At 42.2% G+C, this 18,615-nt stretch overlaps 1 protein-coding gene across 1 annotated transcript in view; it reads right to left on the bottom strand.

Annotated features, from left to right (window-relative positions):
* Window positions 1-18,615, bottom strand: part of CACNA2D3 (calcium voltage-gated channel auxiliary subunit alpha2delta 3) — an 859,990-nt gene that overhangs the window by 441,970 nt on the left and 399,405 nt on the right. The window contains exon 9 of the mRNA XM_042929688.1: window positions 11,804-11,878. Coding sequence (XP_042785622.1) covers window positions 11,804-11,878 — 75 coding nt within the window. The remainder of the gene's footprint in view (window positions 1-11,803; window positions 11,879-18,615) is intronic.

Genomic DNA, 18,615 nt, shown 5'->3' with positions numbered 1-18,615 from the left:
TTTTCAAACGGAAAGATCTATCAAGAAATTAGCAAAAAGGACATTCTCACAACCATAAGAAGATAATTGGACTTGTATTTATAGACCTACAGAAATACTTTTTTTGGTAAAACATTTGCATTAATTTCAAGGATAGGGAATTAATTATTAAAAAATATTTTATTTCTGATTGCAAAAGGGGCTCAGTGTGGACATTTGCTATTGAGTGGGTATGAAGTCTTAGTTATGCCAGATGAGTACGTTCTATAAATCTGCTCAGAACTTCATACCTACAGTTAATCTAATCGCACACCCCATTACTCTTTCATGCTAATATGCATAAACATACCTTATTCTTGTTTAAAGCTGCATTGTGTTAAGTTATATTGGGTCTAGAAGAATTTCTTTACATTTCAGTTGTTCCCAATCTTTCTCTGTGTAAGTTATTTTTAACGTACTCATGACACAATTCACACTACCTTTTATTAGTTCTGTGTTGAATGAAAGTGGGTTGGTATTTGTTCCCTCTGCAAACTTGCTCTCTCTTGGCGTGGGGGCAGCCACCACTCAGTGACATGCAGAGGGCTACTTTCTGCTTACAGCTCATGACATACCTCTCACTCCCATATCACTGGCAAGTGCACTGGAGGCCCATAAAGCCATGGGGGCAAGTTTTAAAATCTCGGGTGCCCCTTTTGACGGACCACAGGCTAGAAAACAACGGTGCTGGGCAAAATTCAGTGATTCTGATGTGTACTTTCATCAATGCACAGAAGTTCAATGTCTGTTGATCCCACAGGAAAAGGTCAAAACTGCCAAAGATGAGAGTTACATGGGATTCTCCGATGGGTTGATTTTGCAACAAATATTCACACGAGAATCTTAAACAGAGCCATGAAATTCAGTGGATTTCAGAACATCTTCATTGTAAAACCAGAGAAAGACCATACCACTCTCCTTCCTCCCTTCCCCTGCAGAGAGACCACAGGAGGTTCATTTTTGGGTCTGATGAATGGTTCAGAAGGTCTGAAGTAGATTAGGATGAGAGTTTACTCATTTGAATTCTATATTTGAGCTCCAGGCTCATCCAATTGGTCATGGTTCCTTTCTCCTTAAAGAAAAAAAAGTCAGTAATCGGTACATAAAGCAGCAAAGCAAAATTCTCTCCACACAGCAAACAATACCTTTAAAAGACAAAACCAAAAACTTAGAACCTGGAGATCACTTGTTCAGGGAAGATGTGCCATAGGCTACTTCAAGCAAAATCACAGGAGGTCTGTGAATTTAGTTTGACCAAGGCCAGCATTTTTACCCTAACCTCTCTTCTATTTCAAGACTCACTAAGATGCTCTCCTCTTTCAAAAATTTTAAATGAATTTCATCAAATACTGTTTTACTTAAAATCATCTAGCTCTGGCTTCTCAGGATGTCACCAGCATATTATATGGTAAGACCAGAGCTTGAGATCACTGAACTAAAGGTACATGACATAATAATCCCAGATGTCACCGTCGAGAAGCCCTTTCATTAGCTGGAAGTCACACTACAGTGGCCACCAGGGAAACAGCCATGAGATGAAAAGGTACGGGTAGGAAAGGATCTCAATTATTTGCTGTCATGAGAACTCGTCAGGAGGCACATGGACATTTTGAGTGAAAGATGAAGCATCGCAAAGGACCTGGCACGCTGCAGTCAGAATTACTGAGCTCAGAGGACGGAAGGCTAGCATCACTGTGCGCACTGCAAATTCCACACAGGTTTAGACAGAAGGTCACAATCCCCCACCCCCATTTCACACACAACATGAGAGAATGGTTCCAAGCTGCCATTCAGGGGATTTCGTCTAAACAAATGAGCACTGTCGACCTGGAATCCGGTAATTTCAACCGCAATCTAATTCAGATTGTTCTAGTTATCTTAAAAGGGAATGAGCTTCACGCTTTTGTTTTTAATGTTTCATGGATCTTCTATTGAAACAAAAAGAAAATCTGATTTTCAGTGAGAATCCTCTCCCAGTGGCTCATCTATTCATTCATTCATTCATTCATTCATTCCTATATGCTTCTACGGAGCATGTATGTATGCTTCTACTGAGCATGTACCTCATAGGTACTGGCCTGGTCACCCACAGTCTTTTCGTTCTGGAACACTAAACAGGTCTGTCCAACAAAGGCCTGCCTTCTAGCCACAGTTACACAGGCCTGGACCATGCTGCTGACTGGGCTGCCCCACACACTGCAGATGGCATTATGCATCCAGGATGGGCATCTGGCCTAACAGAATCCATCAGAGTCCACAGAAGACACAGGGGAGGCAGCCAGGGAGAGGGGGGTGACTCCTGACATCACGTTTAAGGTGCAATGGGTATATATTCTTTCCACCCCAGGACTCTGCAGTTAGGTGAACTGACATAAATTCTCATTTTGCTTTACATGAATTTGTCAGTCTTTGTCACATGACACTGAGTCCTGAACGCACAATGGCCTAACATCAATTTGATGGTAAAAATGGAAATTGGTTCAAATTCACCAAAGGAACACACCTTTATTTTGAAATATCCGAATATTTCAATGAAATAAACGATTTGTCTTCTGAGATTTTCTCCAAATAAAAAAGCCTGTAAGGTAAAAACATTGTAACCTCTTGCTATGAGAAACTGAATTACGACTAGTACTTTTTAAAAGATATGGGGCGCCTGGGTGGCTCAGTCGGTTAAGCGTCCGACTTCAGCTCAGGTCACGATCTGGCCGTCTGCGAGTTCGAGCCCCGCGTCGGGCTCTGGGCTGATGGCTCAGAGCCTGGAGCTTGCTTCCGATTCTGTGTCTCCCTCTCTCTCTGCCCCTCCCCCGTTCATGCTGTGTCTCTCTCTGTCTCAAAAATAAATAAACGTTAAAAAAAAAAAAAAAAAAAAATTTTAAAAGATAAATAAAGCAACCTAACACATTGGATTCACACTGATTTGATAAAGCCCCTTTTAATATCTCCTCATATACTGCAGATTATTTTTAATTAAACTTTCATTTTAAGGTAATTATAGATCCAAATGTTGTCAGAAATAACACAGAGAGACACCATATACCCTTCACCCAGTGTTCTCCAATTACATGCTGCAAAACTACAGAATAATATCACGACCAGGATATCGACACTGATGCAGTCTGGCTATAGAACTCTTATGCTACAACAAAAATCCCTCCAGCTGCCCTTTTATAATCCCTCACCTCACCCCTGCTTCCACCCCTAACCCCAGGCCACCACTAATCTACTCTCTATTTCTATACTTTTGTTATTTCAAGAATGGCATATGAATGGAATCATGCAAGATATATTATTTGGGGATTGGCTTTTTTTTTTTTTTATATAACTCAAGATAATTCCCAAAGATTCGAAGACTCATCCAAGCTACTGCGTGCATTACTGGTTCTTTTTTTTTTTTTTTCTTTTTTAATTGCTAAATACTGTTCTGTGGCATGGATATATTAGTTTGTTTAACCATTCACCTCCTGAGGGATATCTGGGTTGTTTCAAGTTTGAAGCTATTATGAATAAAGGCTGCTATGAATATCTGCACACAGATTTTTGCGTGAATGTAAGTTTTCATTTGTCTGAGATAAATGCCCAAGGGTGTGATTGCTGGAACACAAAATAACTGCATGTACAGTTTTTATGAGAATCTGCCAAATGTTTCCCAGAATGGCTATACCATTTTACTTTTTAAATGTTTGTTTATTTATTTATTTTGAGAGAGAGACAGAGACAGAGAGAGAGGGAGACAGAGAATCCCAAGCAGGCTCCCTGCTATCAGTGCAGAGCCTGACACAGGGCTCAAACTCAGAAACCATCAGATAATAACCTGAGCCGTAATCAAGAGTTGGATGCTCACCCAACTGAGCCACCCAGGTGCCCTGAGAATGGCTATACTATTTTACATTTCTAACAGCCCCGTTTCTCCACATCCTGACTAGCATTTTGGGGCTTTATTTTTTTTAATTTAAAAAAAAATTTTTAAGAGTGTAGTGATATCTCATTGGGGTTTTAATCTGCATTTCCCCAGCTAATCATGTTGAATATCTTTGCATGTACTTACTTGCCATCTATCTACCCTCTTCAGTAAAATGTCTCTTCATGTCTTTTGACCATTTTCTAATCAGATTGTTTGTTCTTACTGTTGACTTTGGGTTATTTATGTATTCTCTATATACTCATTCTTTATCAGATATGTGGCTTGCATATATAACTGGAGAGGATATTTGCAGGCCACATTCACCCTTTCATCAGGGTCTTTCACACAGCAAAAGGTTTTTTTTCTAATTTTAATGAGAGAGATCTATTGTATCAAATTTTCCTTTTATGGATTGTGCTTTTGCTATCAATAGATTCTGAAGATGTTCTCCTATGTTTTTTTAAAGTGTCAAAGTTGTCCACTTTACAGTGAAGTCTTTGATCCATTAAAGTTAAATTTTGTTTAAGTGGGGAGGTTTGGATCGAGGTGAAGTGTTTTTAACTGTTTTTTTTTTATTTGTACATTTTTTGTTTATGGATGTTCAACTGCTCCAGCACCACTTATTAAGGGTAGTCTTTCTCCATTGGATTGTTTTTGCACCATTGTCAAAAATCAGTTGGGCATATTTGTGTGGGTGTATTTCTGTGTTCTTTCTTCTATTCCACTGATTTATATGCTTACTCCTTCATCAACACAACACTGTCATGATTACTGTAACTATAATAGGCTTCAGTGTAGGGTATATTGATTCTTCCTACTTTTATTCTTTCCATGATGGTTTTACTATTCTAGGTCCTGTGCATTTGTAAAATTTAAAATACCCTTGTCTATGTCTACAAAAACCTTGCTGGAATTGATAGCAATTGCATTCAACTTACAGATCAATTAGAAAAGAACTAACATCTTTACTATATTGAGTCTTTCTATCTATGAACATGGTAAGTCTTTCCATTATTTAATTAGGCCTTGATTTCTTTCAGGATCATTTTGTAATTTTTATCACACAGAACCTGCACATGTTTTTTTTTCAACTTTATTTCTTTGGAACAATTGTAAATGGTATTGGTTTTTAAATTTCAGTTTCCATATGTTTATTGTTAGTATATAGAAATAGGATTGGTTTTGGGGTGTTGATCTTGTATATGTAACTTTGTCTAACTCATTTATTAGTTCAGGTTTTGCCTTTTTGGAAAAGTCTAGGGAATTTTCTACATATATAATCATGTCATCTGAAAATAGGGAGAGTTTAATTTTTTCTTTTCAGAACTGTATGCTGTTTAGTTGTTTTCCTAGTTTTATTGTACTGGCTAGAACCTACAACCTTATGTTGAATAAGAGTGGTAAGTGTGGACATGCTTACATGTTCCCAATTGTAAGAGAAAAGGCTTTCAAATCTTTACTGTTAAGTCTGATATGAGCTGTAGGTTTTTGTAGATGGTCGATACCAATTTGAGGAAGTTACCTCTGTTCCTATTTTGATGAGAGGTTTTTGTTTTGTTTTGTTTTTTAATCATGAATGTGTGTTGGATTTTATCAAATGCTTTCTCTGAGTTAACTGCTATGATCATATGATTTTCCATCTCTGGCCTGTTTATATGGTGAATTACATTGATTGACACTGATGTCAAGCCAGCCTTGCATATCTGGAATAAATCCTACTTGGTGGTGGTATATTATTCTATAGATATAGATATATACATAGTTAGATTTGATGTGCTAAAATGTTGCTGAGGACTCTTGCTGTAAGTTCATGAGGGTTATGGTTGATAGGTTTCTTTTTCTCATCATGGAGTCTCCCTGGAAGGTAACTATAGGTTTCTTTTTCTGCACCATTTTTGTCTGGATTATCAGGGAACCACTAGACTCATAAAATCAGTTGGAGGGATTTCCCTCCTCTTCTATTTTCTGGAAGAGATTCTGTAAAATTCATAGTAATTCTTTAAAATATTTAGAATTATCCAGTGAAACCATCTGGGACTTGAGATTTCTCTTTGGAAGTTTTAAATTATGAATTAAATTTCTTTAATTGTTTATAGGATTATTCAGGTTATCTATTACATCTTGGTTGGATCTTAGTAGCTTGTAGTTTTAAGGATTTGGTTCATTTCTCCTAAGTTGTCAAATTCATGAGTGTAAAGTTGTTTGTAATATTCCCTTATTAATAATTTTTAATCACTGCAGTTCTGTAGCGATATTCCCCATTTCATGCCTAATGTTGGTGATTTGTGATGTCTCTCCTTTTATTTATGTCAGTCTTTCTAGAGATTTATTAGTTTAAAAAAAATTTTTTGGGGCGCCTGGGTGGCGCAGTCGGTTGGGCGTCTGACTTCAGCCAGGTCACGATCTCGCGGTCTGTGAGTTCGAGCCCCGCGTCAGGCTCTGGGCTGATGGCTCAGAGCCTGGAGCCTGTTTCCGATTCTGTGTCTCCCTCTCTCTCTGACCCTCCCCCATTCATGCTCTGTCTCTCTCTGTCCCAAAAATAAATAAACGTTGAAAAAAAAAATAAAAAATTTTTTTTGAAGAACCGGATTTTGGTGTCATTGATTTTTCTCTGTGGTTTTCCTGTTTCAATTTAACTGATTTTTGCTCTTTATTATTTCCTTCCTTCTGTTTGCTCTGGGTTTAGTTTGGTCTCCTTTTTCTAATTTCTTGTGGTGTGAAGTTATATTATTAATTTGAGGCTTTCCTCTTTTTAATATAAGGATATAGTGCTGTAACTTTCCATCTCATCACTTGATTGCTTTGTGCTTCATCTTTTGATATATTGTCTTTTCATTTTCATTTGGTTTTATATTTAAAAAAAAATTTTTTTTTAATGTTTATTTATTTTTGAGACAGAGAGAGACAGAGCATGAACAGGGGAGGGGCAGAGAGAGAGAGGGAGACACAGAATCAGAAGCAGGCTCCAGGCTCCGAGCCATCAGCCCAGAGCCCGACGCGGGGCTCGAACTCACGGACCGCGAGATCGTGACCCCAGCCGAAGTCAGACGCTCAACCGACTGAGCCACCCAGGAGCCCCAAGGTTTTATATTTTTAAAATTTCCTTCAAGACTTCCATTTGTTCCATGCATTACTTAGTGGTATACTTAATTTCTAAGTGTTTGGAGATTTTTCTGTCATCTTTCTGTTATTGATTTCTAGTTTGATTCCATTATCAACAGAAAGCATGCTCTATATGATTTCAACTCTGTTAAAGTTATTAAGGTTTGTATTTCGACCCTGAGTATGTTTTATCTTGGTGAATGTTCCATGAGTGCCTGAAAAGAATGTGTATTCTGCTGTTGTTGGGTAGAGTGTTCTATAGATGTTATTTAGATCTTATCGGTCGTTCAGTTCTTCTATATCCTTGCCGACTTTCTTTTCAATAGTCTATTAGTTACTGACTGTGAAGTGTCCAAGTCCCCAGCTATAATTGTAGGTTTATCTATTTCTACTCTCAGTTCTATTAGTTTTTGCTTCATGTATTTTGAAACTCCGTATTTGAAACTCTGGTCCAAACACATCTAGCATTGTCATGTCTTCCTGGTGGATTGATTCTTTTATTATTATGTATTGTCCTTCTTTGTCTCTAGTAATAGTAATTTTCTTTGCTTTGAAGGTGGCTTTATCTGATATTGACAGAACCACTCCTGCTTTTTTTAAATTAATATTTGCATGATATATCTTTTCCATCCTTTTACTTTCAACATATCTATGTCATTGCATTTCAAGTGAAACTCTAGTAGTTGGCATATGATTAGACTTTTTTTTAAATCCACTTGCCAACCTCTGTCTTTTAATCCGTGTGCTCAGACCATTTACATTTAAGATCATTAGTGATACGGCAGGGCTTAAGTCTGTCAATTTATCCTTTTTCCTGTTGTGTCTTATTTTTTACATTCCTATGAGTTACTTTTTAAGTACACTCCCCCCTCTATCCGCAAGTAGAACATTCCTATGAAACTTGTCATAAGCTAAAATGGTGTAAAGAAAAGAAGCAATTACCAATAATTTATATGGAAACTTTTTTGAATGTTCCCAGACCCAAAAATAATCTCCTAGGCTTTTCAGACACCTTAGGACACATCTTGCTAAGAGACACACAAAATAAATGGAGATAAAGCACAGATGCTCACAGACAAGGTTCAAAGCTCTGGAGGCTTCATGCAAAGTTGCGAAGTGTGATTCCTGGGGAAAGAGCTTGGCAGGACTGCTCTCACTGTTCAGGGTGCACCCTGCCTCTATAATAACTCACAGCAAAACAAATGCTGGATGCTATTTTTGCTTTTTGTCTTTCTTTATAAAAGTAAAAATCCTCTTCAGATATCTTTCGGTTAGCAAAAACAGGTGTTAACGTAGGTCTTTTATAAAAGCAAAATGGTGTAAAGTGAATTTTCAAAAGTGGAGGATACCTGTACCTCTTTTCATTGTTTTCTTAATTGCTCTGGGTGTTGTAATATGAATATGTAATGTATCACTGTTGACTGATATCAGCACTTACCACTTTCAGAAAGATGTAGAAATCTTATTTCTAATTAGGTCCTTTTACCCTCCATACTTTAAAAATATAATCGGCTTAAGTGTTTCCTTAGCAACAGTGGCCTCGACATCAGATGATGCTATAATTTCTGCTTCAATTATCAAGTATGACCTAATAATCTCTTGATAATTACGATACTCTATTACACTTACTCCTATTTTTACCCATTCCAATATCTGTCCTTTTTGAAGATTCAAGCCTCTTTCTGTTATTTCCCTTCTATTTAGGTAACTTCTCTAGCCATTTTTTTTCTGGGTAGGTTTGCTGGTAAAAAATTTTCATAGTTTTCTTTCATCTGCATATGTCTTTATTTCCTCTTCATTCATTAAACATATTTTCACTGAATACAGAGTCCTGGATTGATGGTTGTTTTCCCTGAATACTTAAAAGATGCTATACCACTTCCTTCTGGCCTCCATGATTTCATATGAGAAGTCTGCTGTCATACAAATAGGTAATCTAAGCAATGTGCCCCTTCTCTCTGTGACTATCAAGTTATTTCTTTTCCCCTTTTCTAATTATATTTATGATGTGCCCTGCCATGGAGTGACTTGGGTTTATCCTATTTGGAGTCTACTCAGCCTCTTGAATATGTCTGTTTATGCCTTTCACTAATTTTAGGAAGCTTGCAGCCAACATATCTAGTCTTATTCTGCCTCTCCTCTGCTAGGACTTTTGTGCTATGAATGTTAGCTCTTCTGTTATCACTCCACATGTCCCTGAGACTCTGTTCATTTTCTTCCAGTTCATTTTCTCTCAGCTGTTCAAATTGGGTAATTTCTATCGATTTGTCCTGAAGTTTACTGATTTTGTCTTCTGTCATCTCCACTCTACTACTGAGCTGGTCCAGTGAGCTTTCTATTTTGGTGACTGTATTTTTCAGTTCTATAATTTCCATTTGGTTCTGTTTAATAACTTCTATTTCTTTGCTGAGTTTTTTTTTTTTTTCGCTTGTTTCAAGAGAATTCCTAATTGCTTGTTGAAGCAATTTTATAATTTCAACATCTGATTCATGTCAACATTGGCTTCTGTTGATGGTCTTTTCTCATTCATGTTGTGATTTGCCTGGTTTGGGGAATGACTAGGGGTTTTCGACTGCTTTCTGGGCACGTTAGGTTTTATGTTACAAGACTCTGGATCCTATATAATCTTTTTCCTAGCAGCCAGTCTCTGTGTTGAGGTATAGCACAAGGGCCCAGTGGATGTGGGTGAGGTGGAAGGTCGATTCCTCATTGAGCCCTGAAGGGGTGGAGGGCTGCCCACTACGGTCATCCCACTGGTGTTTGTGTGCAGTAGTAAAGGTATTGTCAAGAAGGTTTTCTGTTTGAGGCTACCCCCTTCCTGGCTGTTAAGCTAGAAGGAACAGGCTTTTCTTGAATTTTTTTTTTTTTAATTATTATTTTTGGTCTCTGCCTATTGTAGGTATGAGAGGGAGGGTCCTGGAGTGCTCCATTCAGACAGATGGTGGGAATCAACAAGAAAACCCAGGCAACTCAGCTCATTCATTTAAGTCCAGGAAGCTCATCTTCCTTTTTCACCTTCCAGAGTCTTCCTAATCTTGTTTACTGGGTTACCTCCAGGGTTTTTTAGTTGTAAAGGGAAGAATCTGATTGGAATGTGGCTGTTCCTCATTGGCAGAATTAGATGTCTAGATACATTTTTATATTCAAAACTGCTCCAGTCTTCAATATTCACACATTTCCAAAGACAGGTTTAAATAAATGCTTAGCCTGCTTTATCTAACAATCTTTTTTACCTTTCATAAGACTCCATACATCCAAATATCACACTGCTCCTTGTTTATTTGGGAAGCAATCTGAAGGGAGGCCATGACCATTTTAAGCATCTTTTCTAAATTTTTATTTATTTACTTTAGACAGGGTGGGGGGCAGAGTGAGAGAGAAAGAATCTTAAGCAGGCTCCACACTCAGCACGGAGCCCGATGCAGGCTTGATCCCACAACTCTGGGATTATGACCTGAGCTGAAATCAGAAGTCGGACACACAACCGACGGAGCCACCCACGCACCCCAAACATCTTTTCTATTTAATGTTGCAGGCAACATCACTGGACACCTATCTGAGGCTCTGGAGGATATTCCAAAGCTATAATATTGGGAATGGGGCAGAATCCAGACCCAGGCAATGGTCAAACAAGGGGAAGGTCCCTAGGAAAGTTTGGCTATAGGTTTAAATCATTCATTCCCTACAAAGTGGCCATGAACAAACATTCCCTAGATACACCTGCTCTTTGAGCTACAATGCACTTCTTCTACCCTCCTAACATAAAGCCTATTACAGTGTTTCTTGCCCCTCAAATTGAAGCTTGGACATTAGCTCTGGTATAATTTTTCCTTCTCACTCTGTGTTCTAGCTGGAATGAATTTCTCCTAATCCTCTGTTGTTCACTCCCTCAGAAATGCCACCTGCACTTAAGATGGCACCAATGCCACTCCCTGCCCACTTGAGCCACGAGGGGTCTCCCCAGCACAGGCACAGCACCTCACAGAAACCTACCCTGGCAGTGCCCTGAGCCACCTCGTGGGAATCTGCTCTCCAGGAGAGGAGCAGCCCGTCATGGCAAATACAACGAAACAACACGAGTAATGGCAGCTGTGTGTCCTAGGAGGTGTGATATTGTTGCTACACAGCTAATTTGACCTAAATTGTCACCCGGCCCTGTAGGGGGTGCTATGGTGGTAGCTATAGTGGTCTGTACTCCTAAGTTTAAAGATGGATAAGGGGAAAAAGGATTTATTTTATAGAAACCTATTCTGGGCATTTTCCCAGAAGGCTCCAATAGGAAGAGAAACTTTTACCCCATTTCCCAAGGTCCTCCTTTAACACATCCTTCATTTGTTCCAATGCTCAAAGCACTGAACACACAGCAGTGAGCAGACATCATCCCTGTCCTCATAAAGCTTACCTTCTAACCTGGGAGACAAGTTACCCCCATAGATACCCCAACGATTATTTAATCAACTGTAGGAAGAGCAACAACAGATTTAACAAGTGGGTTCAATTTTCTTTGAAATCTCAGCAAAAGCTATTTTCTTTCAATGGTTTCAACATAGGTATCAAGCATGACACAGGACGTACATAGAGCAAGAAAAAGTAAATCAATGCAAGTATTTCAGAACTACTGAGCTTCTGAACTCAATGTAATTATTTTATTGCCATGATTAAAGGCAATACATTTGATGAGTTCCTAAAAAGTAGAACAGAATTAGCGTCAGCCACTACCGTGAGGGAGAGTAGGCCATGCCATGACCCCTGATGCACCTGCCCAGCCACAGACCCTACCTCCTTGTTTGTCCTGTCAGCTTGCACCAATGTCCCGTTCAGGCAAGGTTCCACGTAGTGAAGCTCCTCATTATACTGCAAAGAGATGAAATAGCCAAGAGAACACAATTAACCATTTTAGTGGTACCAAATAACTTAAGGATACATGCCAACAAACAAAGAAGCAACATAACTAGGGGTTCGATTCGTTCACATAGGTGACTTTCTCAATCGGTGCCCCTATATAAAATTGTGCTTAAGTGCCCAATATTCTTTCCTTGTTTGAGAAAGGAAGTTCTAGAGCATGTGCTGATATATGGCAATGTTCAGGGTGTAAACATATACAGTTAACTGACAGTCCTTCAGGAGTGGCTCCAAACACTGGGGCTCCGTGGTCATGACTGACAGTGCATAATCCAGGTGGGATCTAAAGAGCATCCCAGACTTGGGTGGATATAGCTCCAACTCCTGTCTTTGGTTTTATGGAGCCAAAGGACCCGTGTGTGGGTCACACATGAGTGACAACAGAATCGAGGAAAGGAAAGGACCTTGATATTCCCCGGTCACTCTGGGAGGCTCTGTGAGTATGGGTCAGAGCACTGCTCATGAGCAGTGACACCACCTTCCACACAGGCCAATGCCGACCTTCCCATTATTTTTTATCCCAGAATACCCAGAATATGACCATTTGTTTTTGTCCAAACTCACAACTAGGGAGTGGAAATTTGAGTGCTCTTATCTTCACTTCTCTCATCAAGCATGATTCTCTGCACTGTGGCGAGGCTGGGTCCTTCTAAAACACAAATCGGATCATGCCGCATCCCGCCAATCCCATTCACACTTTCCACTGCTCTGCAAATCAGCCTTCCCAGGGTACAGTAGGGCTCTGGACACTTGGCGCTGTTGACCTTCCCAACTTCACTCATTCATTATCCCTCCCTAGAGACTTGGCACTGGCAGCCCTAACTCCCTTCCTGTCCTCTGATATATCCCATCTTGTCCTCCCACACAGGGCCCTCTGCCTGGAGCCTTGCTCCAGCATCTCCCAGCTGATTCCCATTCATCCTCTGGATCAGCTCATTCCTGCCTCCTCTGGGAAGCAGCATGTGGTGTAGGTGAGGCTCCTCTCCTGTAAACTCCCAAATCCTAACAGCCTGGTGCCTGGATCCCTCACCACAGGTGGGGCCACACCGTAAGGGTCCATATCCGGTTCCTCAGTATGTCCCCTAGTGACAACGACAGGGGTGGGCCCACAGTAGGTGCCCAACTACAACGTATTCAAATGAGTGTCATCATGTTTCCACTGCAGCGACCAAAAACCCAGCCCAGAGCTCCAGAGGAAGGGAACCAGAACCACCTCTCACAGGCCCAGCTCTCAAGCAAAGTCTGGCTAAGGGGTTTGGACTTGAAGTGTGTGGAGTGAGGACCATGGAGGGCTATGCACAGGGAAGTGGGGGAAATAAAGAGATGAGCTTGGGCCCACCGCTTCTGGACACACTACAGGGACAGACTGAAGAGGGCCAGAACTACAGCTGCTACAACAGTGACAGAGATTATCCTGTTTCAGTGCCGAGGTGCTTGCTAATAAGCAAGTAGGAGCAGTGATAATACTGATATATGCAACTCACTGTTACTGAGCCCTGACTCCACCTGGGCACAGACTAGACTTCATTCACGGGACAACTCAACCTCATGTGGTAAGCCCTTCCAATTACTCCCCCTTCACAGATGGGGAAACCGGGGCAAACCAAGGATGGCCAACTTGCCCAAAGTCCCTGGGGAGTAAACAAGGGGTGCAGTCCTAATTCAAACCCAGGTAGTCTGACCTTATAGCTACTGACCTGAGGACCTGAAAGCCCCCAATTTCTCTTCTCTGGCCCCCAAGATTCTATGCTTTCTATCAGTCTGACTTTTGCTCCCTCTTTAATCTTTGTTCTTAGTCACAGAAAAGCACTTGAAAAATTGTCGCTCAATGGTCATAGAGCTTAGATCTCCTCTGAGGAGGCATGGACTAAAAAAAAAAAAAAAAAAAAAACAAAAACACATTTACACGATTCTGAAATTAGCCCTTGACAAATGGGACCAAGACTTTCAGTCCACAAATGGAACATCATCTGAGGATCCAGGAAGCAATTCACAGTCCAACCTGAAGAAGAGTCTCTCCAACGTTCTCAGTCCATATTGGACTGAGGCGGGCAGGTGTTGAAAAAAGCAGCTATTTCCCCGTCCTCTGTCTCCCTTGCTGACTGAGCTGGTTGAGAGTGACAAGATGCCCATTCTTAAAGCCTGAAGCAAAACCAGACTTAGCCAATCACATCTATCCCATCCTCCTCTGCTGAAAGCATGCTTTCCTAGCTTGTCTTGAAGCTAGAGATGGTCCCTTGATTCATTCCCAGCCAACAAAATGTAAGGGTTCATTTTCTGCAAAGTTTAATGAGTTTTTTTCTTGTCATTACGGGAAAACTCTCCTCTACCCAATGCCTTCCTTCTCTCCTTCCTTCCCACTTGGGATGCCATTGTGGGGTTGTAGCAGTCATTGTGCAACAATGGGGTGACCAGATTAAGAATGGAGAGCAAAGGTCAGGAAGATAGAGCCAATGTGGGTCCTTGAGGACACTGTTGAAGCATCGTACCAAACCTGCAGCCACCCTGCTCCACATCTCTTCCGTGAGATCATATGAGATGCCTATATGCTAAAGCAGCCTTTATTCAGGTGTCCTATACCTTGCAGTCCCAAACTTCCCAGTTCCATTTTCCACGTAAATTTTAAACTTCATCTACATTCTGCCGAATACATATCATCAATATTGATTCCTGGGGTTGTGTACTCAGGTGGGAGTCAGGACACTTGGGTCCACATCCTGCCCTGCCATGTACTCCCTGTGTGGCCTTGGGAAAGTCACTGAACCTTGGGTCCCAGATTCGTATACATAAGAAGGTGCTAATTCATCTTCTGTTTACCCTCCAGGGGTTCCTGTGAGGATCCAATGAGGCAACAGACCTGAAACAACTTGGCTAGTGTAAAGGTCCGTGCATGTGGGGGGCTGCAGAGGGGGTTGGAAAGTAAAGAAGACCAAAATGTTCTTGCCCTCATCAGGGAGGAACATGTGCAGTAATCAAAACCATGCTCGCCATCGCTGTGTGAGCCGTGGCCACAGTGGAGGAATCTGCTCTTCTGAACCCCCGCCAGCTTGTTAGTGGCATCATCCAAGCTTGCAGTTGACTAATTTCCCTTGACTGCATCAGGATAAAGCTATGCTGAGCAATCTGGTGTGTATCACCAAAGGGAGCTGGGCTCAGCCGTCCGTGTGAGGGAACGGTGCACACCAGGCAGCTGTGCCGAGGAGGCCCATGGGCCGTGCGTGCTCACCATGCTCGCCGCACTACCCACTGCTCCTCCCTAGGGGAACGCCAAGGGCGCCCTGTATGTGAAACTGCTTCCACGCTCCCAGCAGCTCGCCGTTGGGAAACCTTCCAGTTCCTACAGTTTAATGGATGTTCTCTGGATTTCTACTTTGTGAAACGATGATGTGGGATGGCCAGATCAATTCACAACTGAAGATCTGGTCAACTCCAGCCCTAAGATCCAACGGCCTGATAAACAGCTCTCCTTCGCCCCTACTTAAACAATCAGACATCATTAGTCTAAAAAAGAAATGGATGCAGTGCACACCGTCATCACTGGCCAGGTAGAATTCTCTTCTGCCATTTGCTTTTGCACGCTCCCACTGCTAGGAATGAACCCTAGAGAGGCGCTCAGCCATCTCTCTCTCTCCCCCCAAAGTGGGTAGTCCTTCCTGTAAATCTCGGGGAAATGGGAAGAGTGTCTTAGCACGGTGGGAGAGAGCTGAGGCAGCCCCGGAGATGGTCAAGCCAGTCCACCAACTACGTACTAAGAAGGTAGACAAAGAATTTTCACCCCTTAAAGAGCTAGGACTGCCACATGGTCACATCTGTTTATTTCTCCCCTTCTCCTTCCTTGCTGGCTCTCCTCTTCTGATTCACACAAGGGTAGAGCAGTAGAGCTAAAGCAACAGAGGCAGACAGCCCCGAGTTCAAATCCTGGCTCTGCCACACACCAGCCGGGTGACCTTGGCCAAGGCTTCTCAGCTCTCTGAGTCTCAGTATTTGTGTTGGGGAAATGGGAATTGTAACTGGATTTCCCCCCGTGAACTCACTGTGAGGATGAAAAGAGGTAAGTGGGTGAAGAGTCAACACAGAACTCAGCATATAAGAAAGAGGAAGACGGCATCTGGATGCACAAGCACAAGGAACCAAGAAAATATATACGTGAGTGTCATGTGTGCTACGAGAGAGAAAGACCAACAGATGTGGCCTCCAACTGGAGCTGACATTTGCTGAGTAGGAAGGGGGTGTTGAGGACAGGGGTCACAGGCCCCGACCTCCCCTGGAGAGCGAGGCGCTGCGTTCGTTGGACATAAGTGCTGCGGCCATAGGCCCACGTGACTGTCTAAATAAATACCCAAGATGGAAACCACCACGGTGCATGGCTGCACACTGTCCCACTCCATGCCACACTCTGAACCCTCTCAGTGACGGGGGTCTGTGGCAGACATGGAGTCAAGACAGTGCAGCTGGCTTACTGCCAAATCCCCTCCCAGGAAGGCATCTGGCACTGGGCCCTTTGTTCCTTTGTTTGTTCACTGAATAGTAACTAACCTGCTAGGTGCCATAAAACATAAAACACTGACTAAACTTGCACGTGAACATCATTGCAGAGTTCTCATGAGCCACTTTTTCCTACTTGTATCCATAAAAGAATATGCTCATTACATCCAAAGATATTGCTTTGGAAGATACTGTTTCTCCTTTTCATGATAAAAAGTGCATATCTATGATGCTGCCATGGTCCATCCAAAAAACAAAACCAAGCTTGATGTAAACCCGTGGTCTTCTTCAGGGATTAGACTACCACCCACTCTTCTCTCCTCTCGGGAACTGTTCCTCCCGTCCTCCCAGGCCAACCACACAACTCTGGGCTCTGACAGTGAGGACATGTCACCACCTGCCTTTTCCTTCCTTCTGCACAATCCCGGTAGGCATTCGTTACCTCTGTCATTTTAAAGACACAGCAAAATCCTCAATGGGAAGTTTAATGATCTGAAATAGGAAAGGCGAGGTTTAGGTTTCATTAAATGAATGGCCGGAATGTGCTGGAGGAGGATCTAAAAATAAAGAGTTAAGTGGGCCGGGCTCGCCCACCAAGGCTCACACAAGTTTTGGCACTGGTGTAGGATCGTGCCACATGTTGGCTCACGAAAATCGAAGCCTAGAGCCCAGGAGTGAAAACCAGCTGACTCTGGGCTCTGGATGATATTGAGAACTCAACCCTACTTCGTGCCGGAAGCTGGGCTGGAGGATGAAAGCAATGGAGCTTCCAGGCCTAACAGAAGAAGACCATTAACTGCCTAAAAAAGAGGATGAGGGGAGACCTAATCAAGAAGGGGAAAACTTTAGGGGGATGTCCCTATACATCACTCTGCAGCTGACCCTCCACGTCCTCCGCTGCCTCCAGGTAGAGTTCCAGTTCTTCGTGTGGGTTGGTCTGGCCTGCCTCTCTCAATCCAGCCCCGTTCTTTTTATCATCAACCGCCCCCCCCAGCCCTCACCCCAGCCACCAACTCCACCTCCCACATTCCCCACCCCCCTTCCAATGCGTCCAGAAAATAAGCTCCTTTCAGGTGTTCCCACCAGGCCCAGCCCTTCAGGCCCGTACTTCCTGGGGGTTGGAGAGGAGTGACTACCTCCTGCAAAGAGCAACTTCCTCCTCACCTGTGCATTCTCCCCGCCTATCCCATCCCCTGCAGAAGCCCCCTACCTTATTGTTCCCTTAGTCATCACTTTTTCTAAGACACCATCACTGAGTCCCCAGCCTGCCCAGCTCTGTGCCCTCCTAGAGCCCCTCACTGCACCCTCAAAGATCACACTGCTCCGACTCTGCCCTGAGCACCTGCTTCCTGGATGTCTCTCTCCATACCCAACACTCACACACACAAAACCTCAAGGTCCACAACCTGTCTTCTTTAGTTGCAAAGGCAGCCTTAGTACTTAACACTTCACTCTTAGCACTCAATAGTATTTGTTGAAAGAATAAATAATCAGAACAAAGAGATGAAAGACAAAGATATAGAGAAGATTATGGAGGGAAAAGAGGCACAAACCTAGGGGGTTAAAACTGACACAGAGGGGGGCGCCTGGGTGGCGCAGTCGGTTAAGCGTCCGACTTCAGCCAGGTCACGATCTCGCGGCCCGTGAGTTCGAGCCCCGCGTCAGGCTCTGGGCTGATGGCTCGGAGCCTGGAGCTTGTTTCCGATTCTGTGTCTCCCTCTCTCTCTGCCCCTCCCCCGTTCATGCTCTGTCTCTCTCTGTCCCAAAAATAAATAAAAAACGTTGAAAAAAAATTTAAAAAAAAAAAAAATAAATAAATAAATAAAAAAAAAAGAAAAACAAAAAAAAACTGACACAGAGGAAACAACAAAAAACAACAAAAAAAGAGAATCTCTATCCCTTTCAAAAAACAGATAAACAAAAAGTAAATGAAGTAAGTGGGTACATTTTAGAGAATCCTAAGTTACACACACACACACACACACACACCCCAAACCACAGAATTACAAGGCTGGCATGCTCATGCAGGGCAAGAAACTGATGCAGAATTGCTGGAACTCCATTAAATATTTATACGGTTTTATTATTGGGCGCGCTTTTGATTAAATAACCTTTTGAATGAAAATGTGTAGGGTTTATGTAATGAAGCAGATGAGCCCACAGTATTTTCAGCAGTACAGGCATCCCAGGGATCTTCTGCATTA

The sequence above is a fragment of the Panthera leo genome, chromosome A2, assembly GCF_018350215.1.
Source record: "Panthera leo isolate Ple1 chromosome A2, P.leo_Ple1_pat1.1, whole genome shotgun sequence".
NCBI classification, from domain to species: Eukaryota; Metazoa; Chordata; class Mammalia; order Carnivora; family Felidae; genus Panthera; species Panthera leo.
This window is presented reverse-complemented; position numbering and strand designations above follow the sequence as displayed.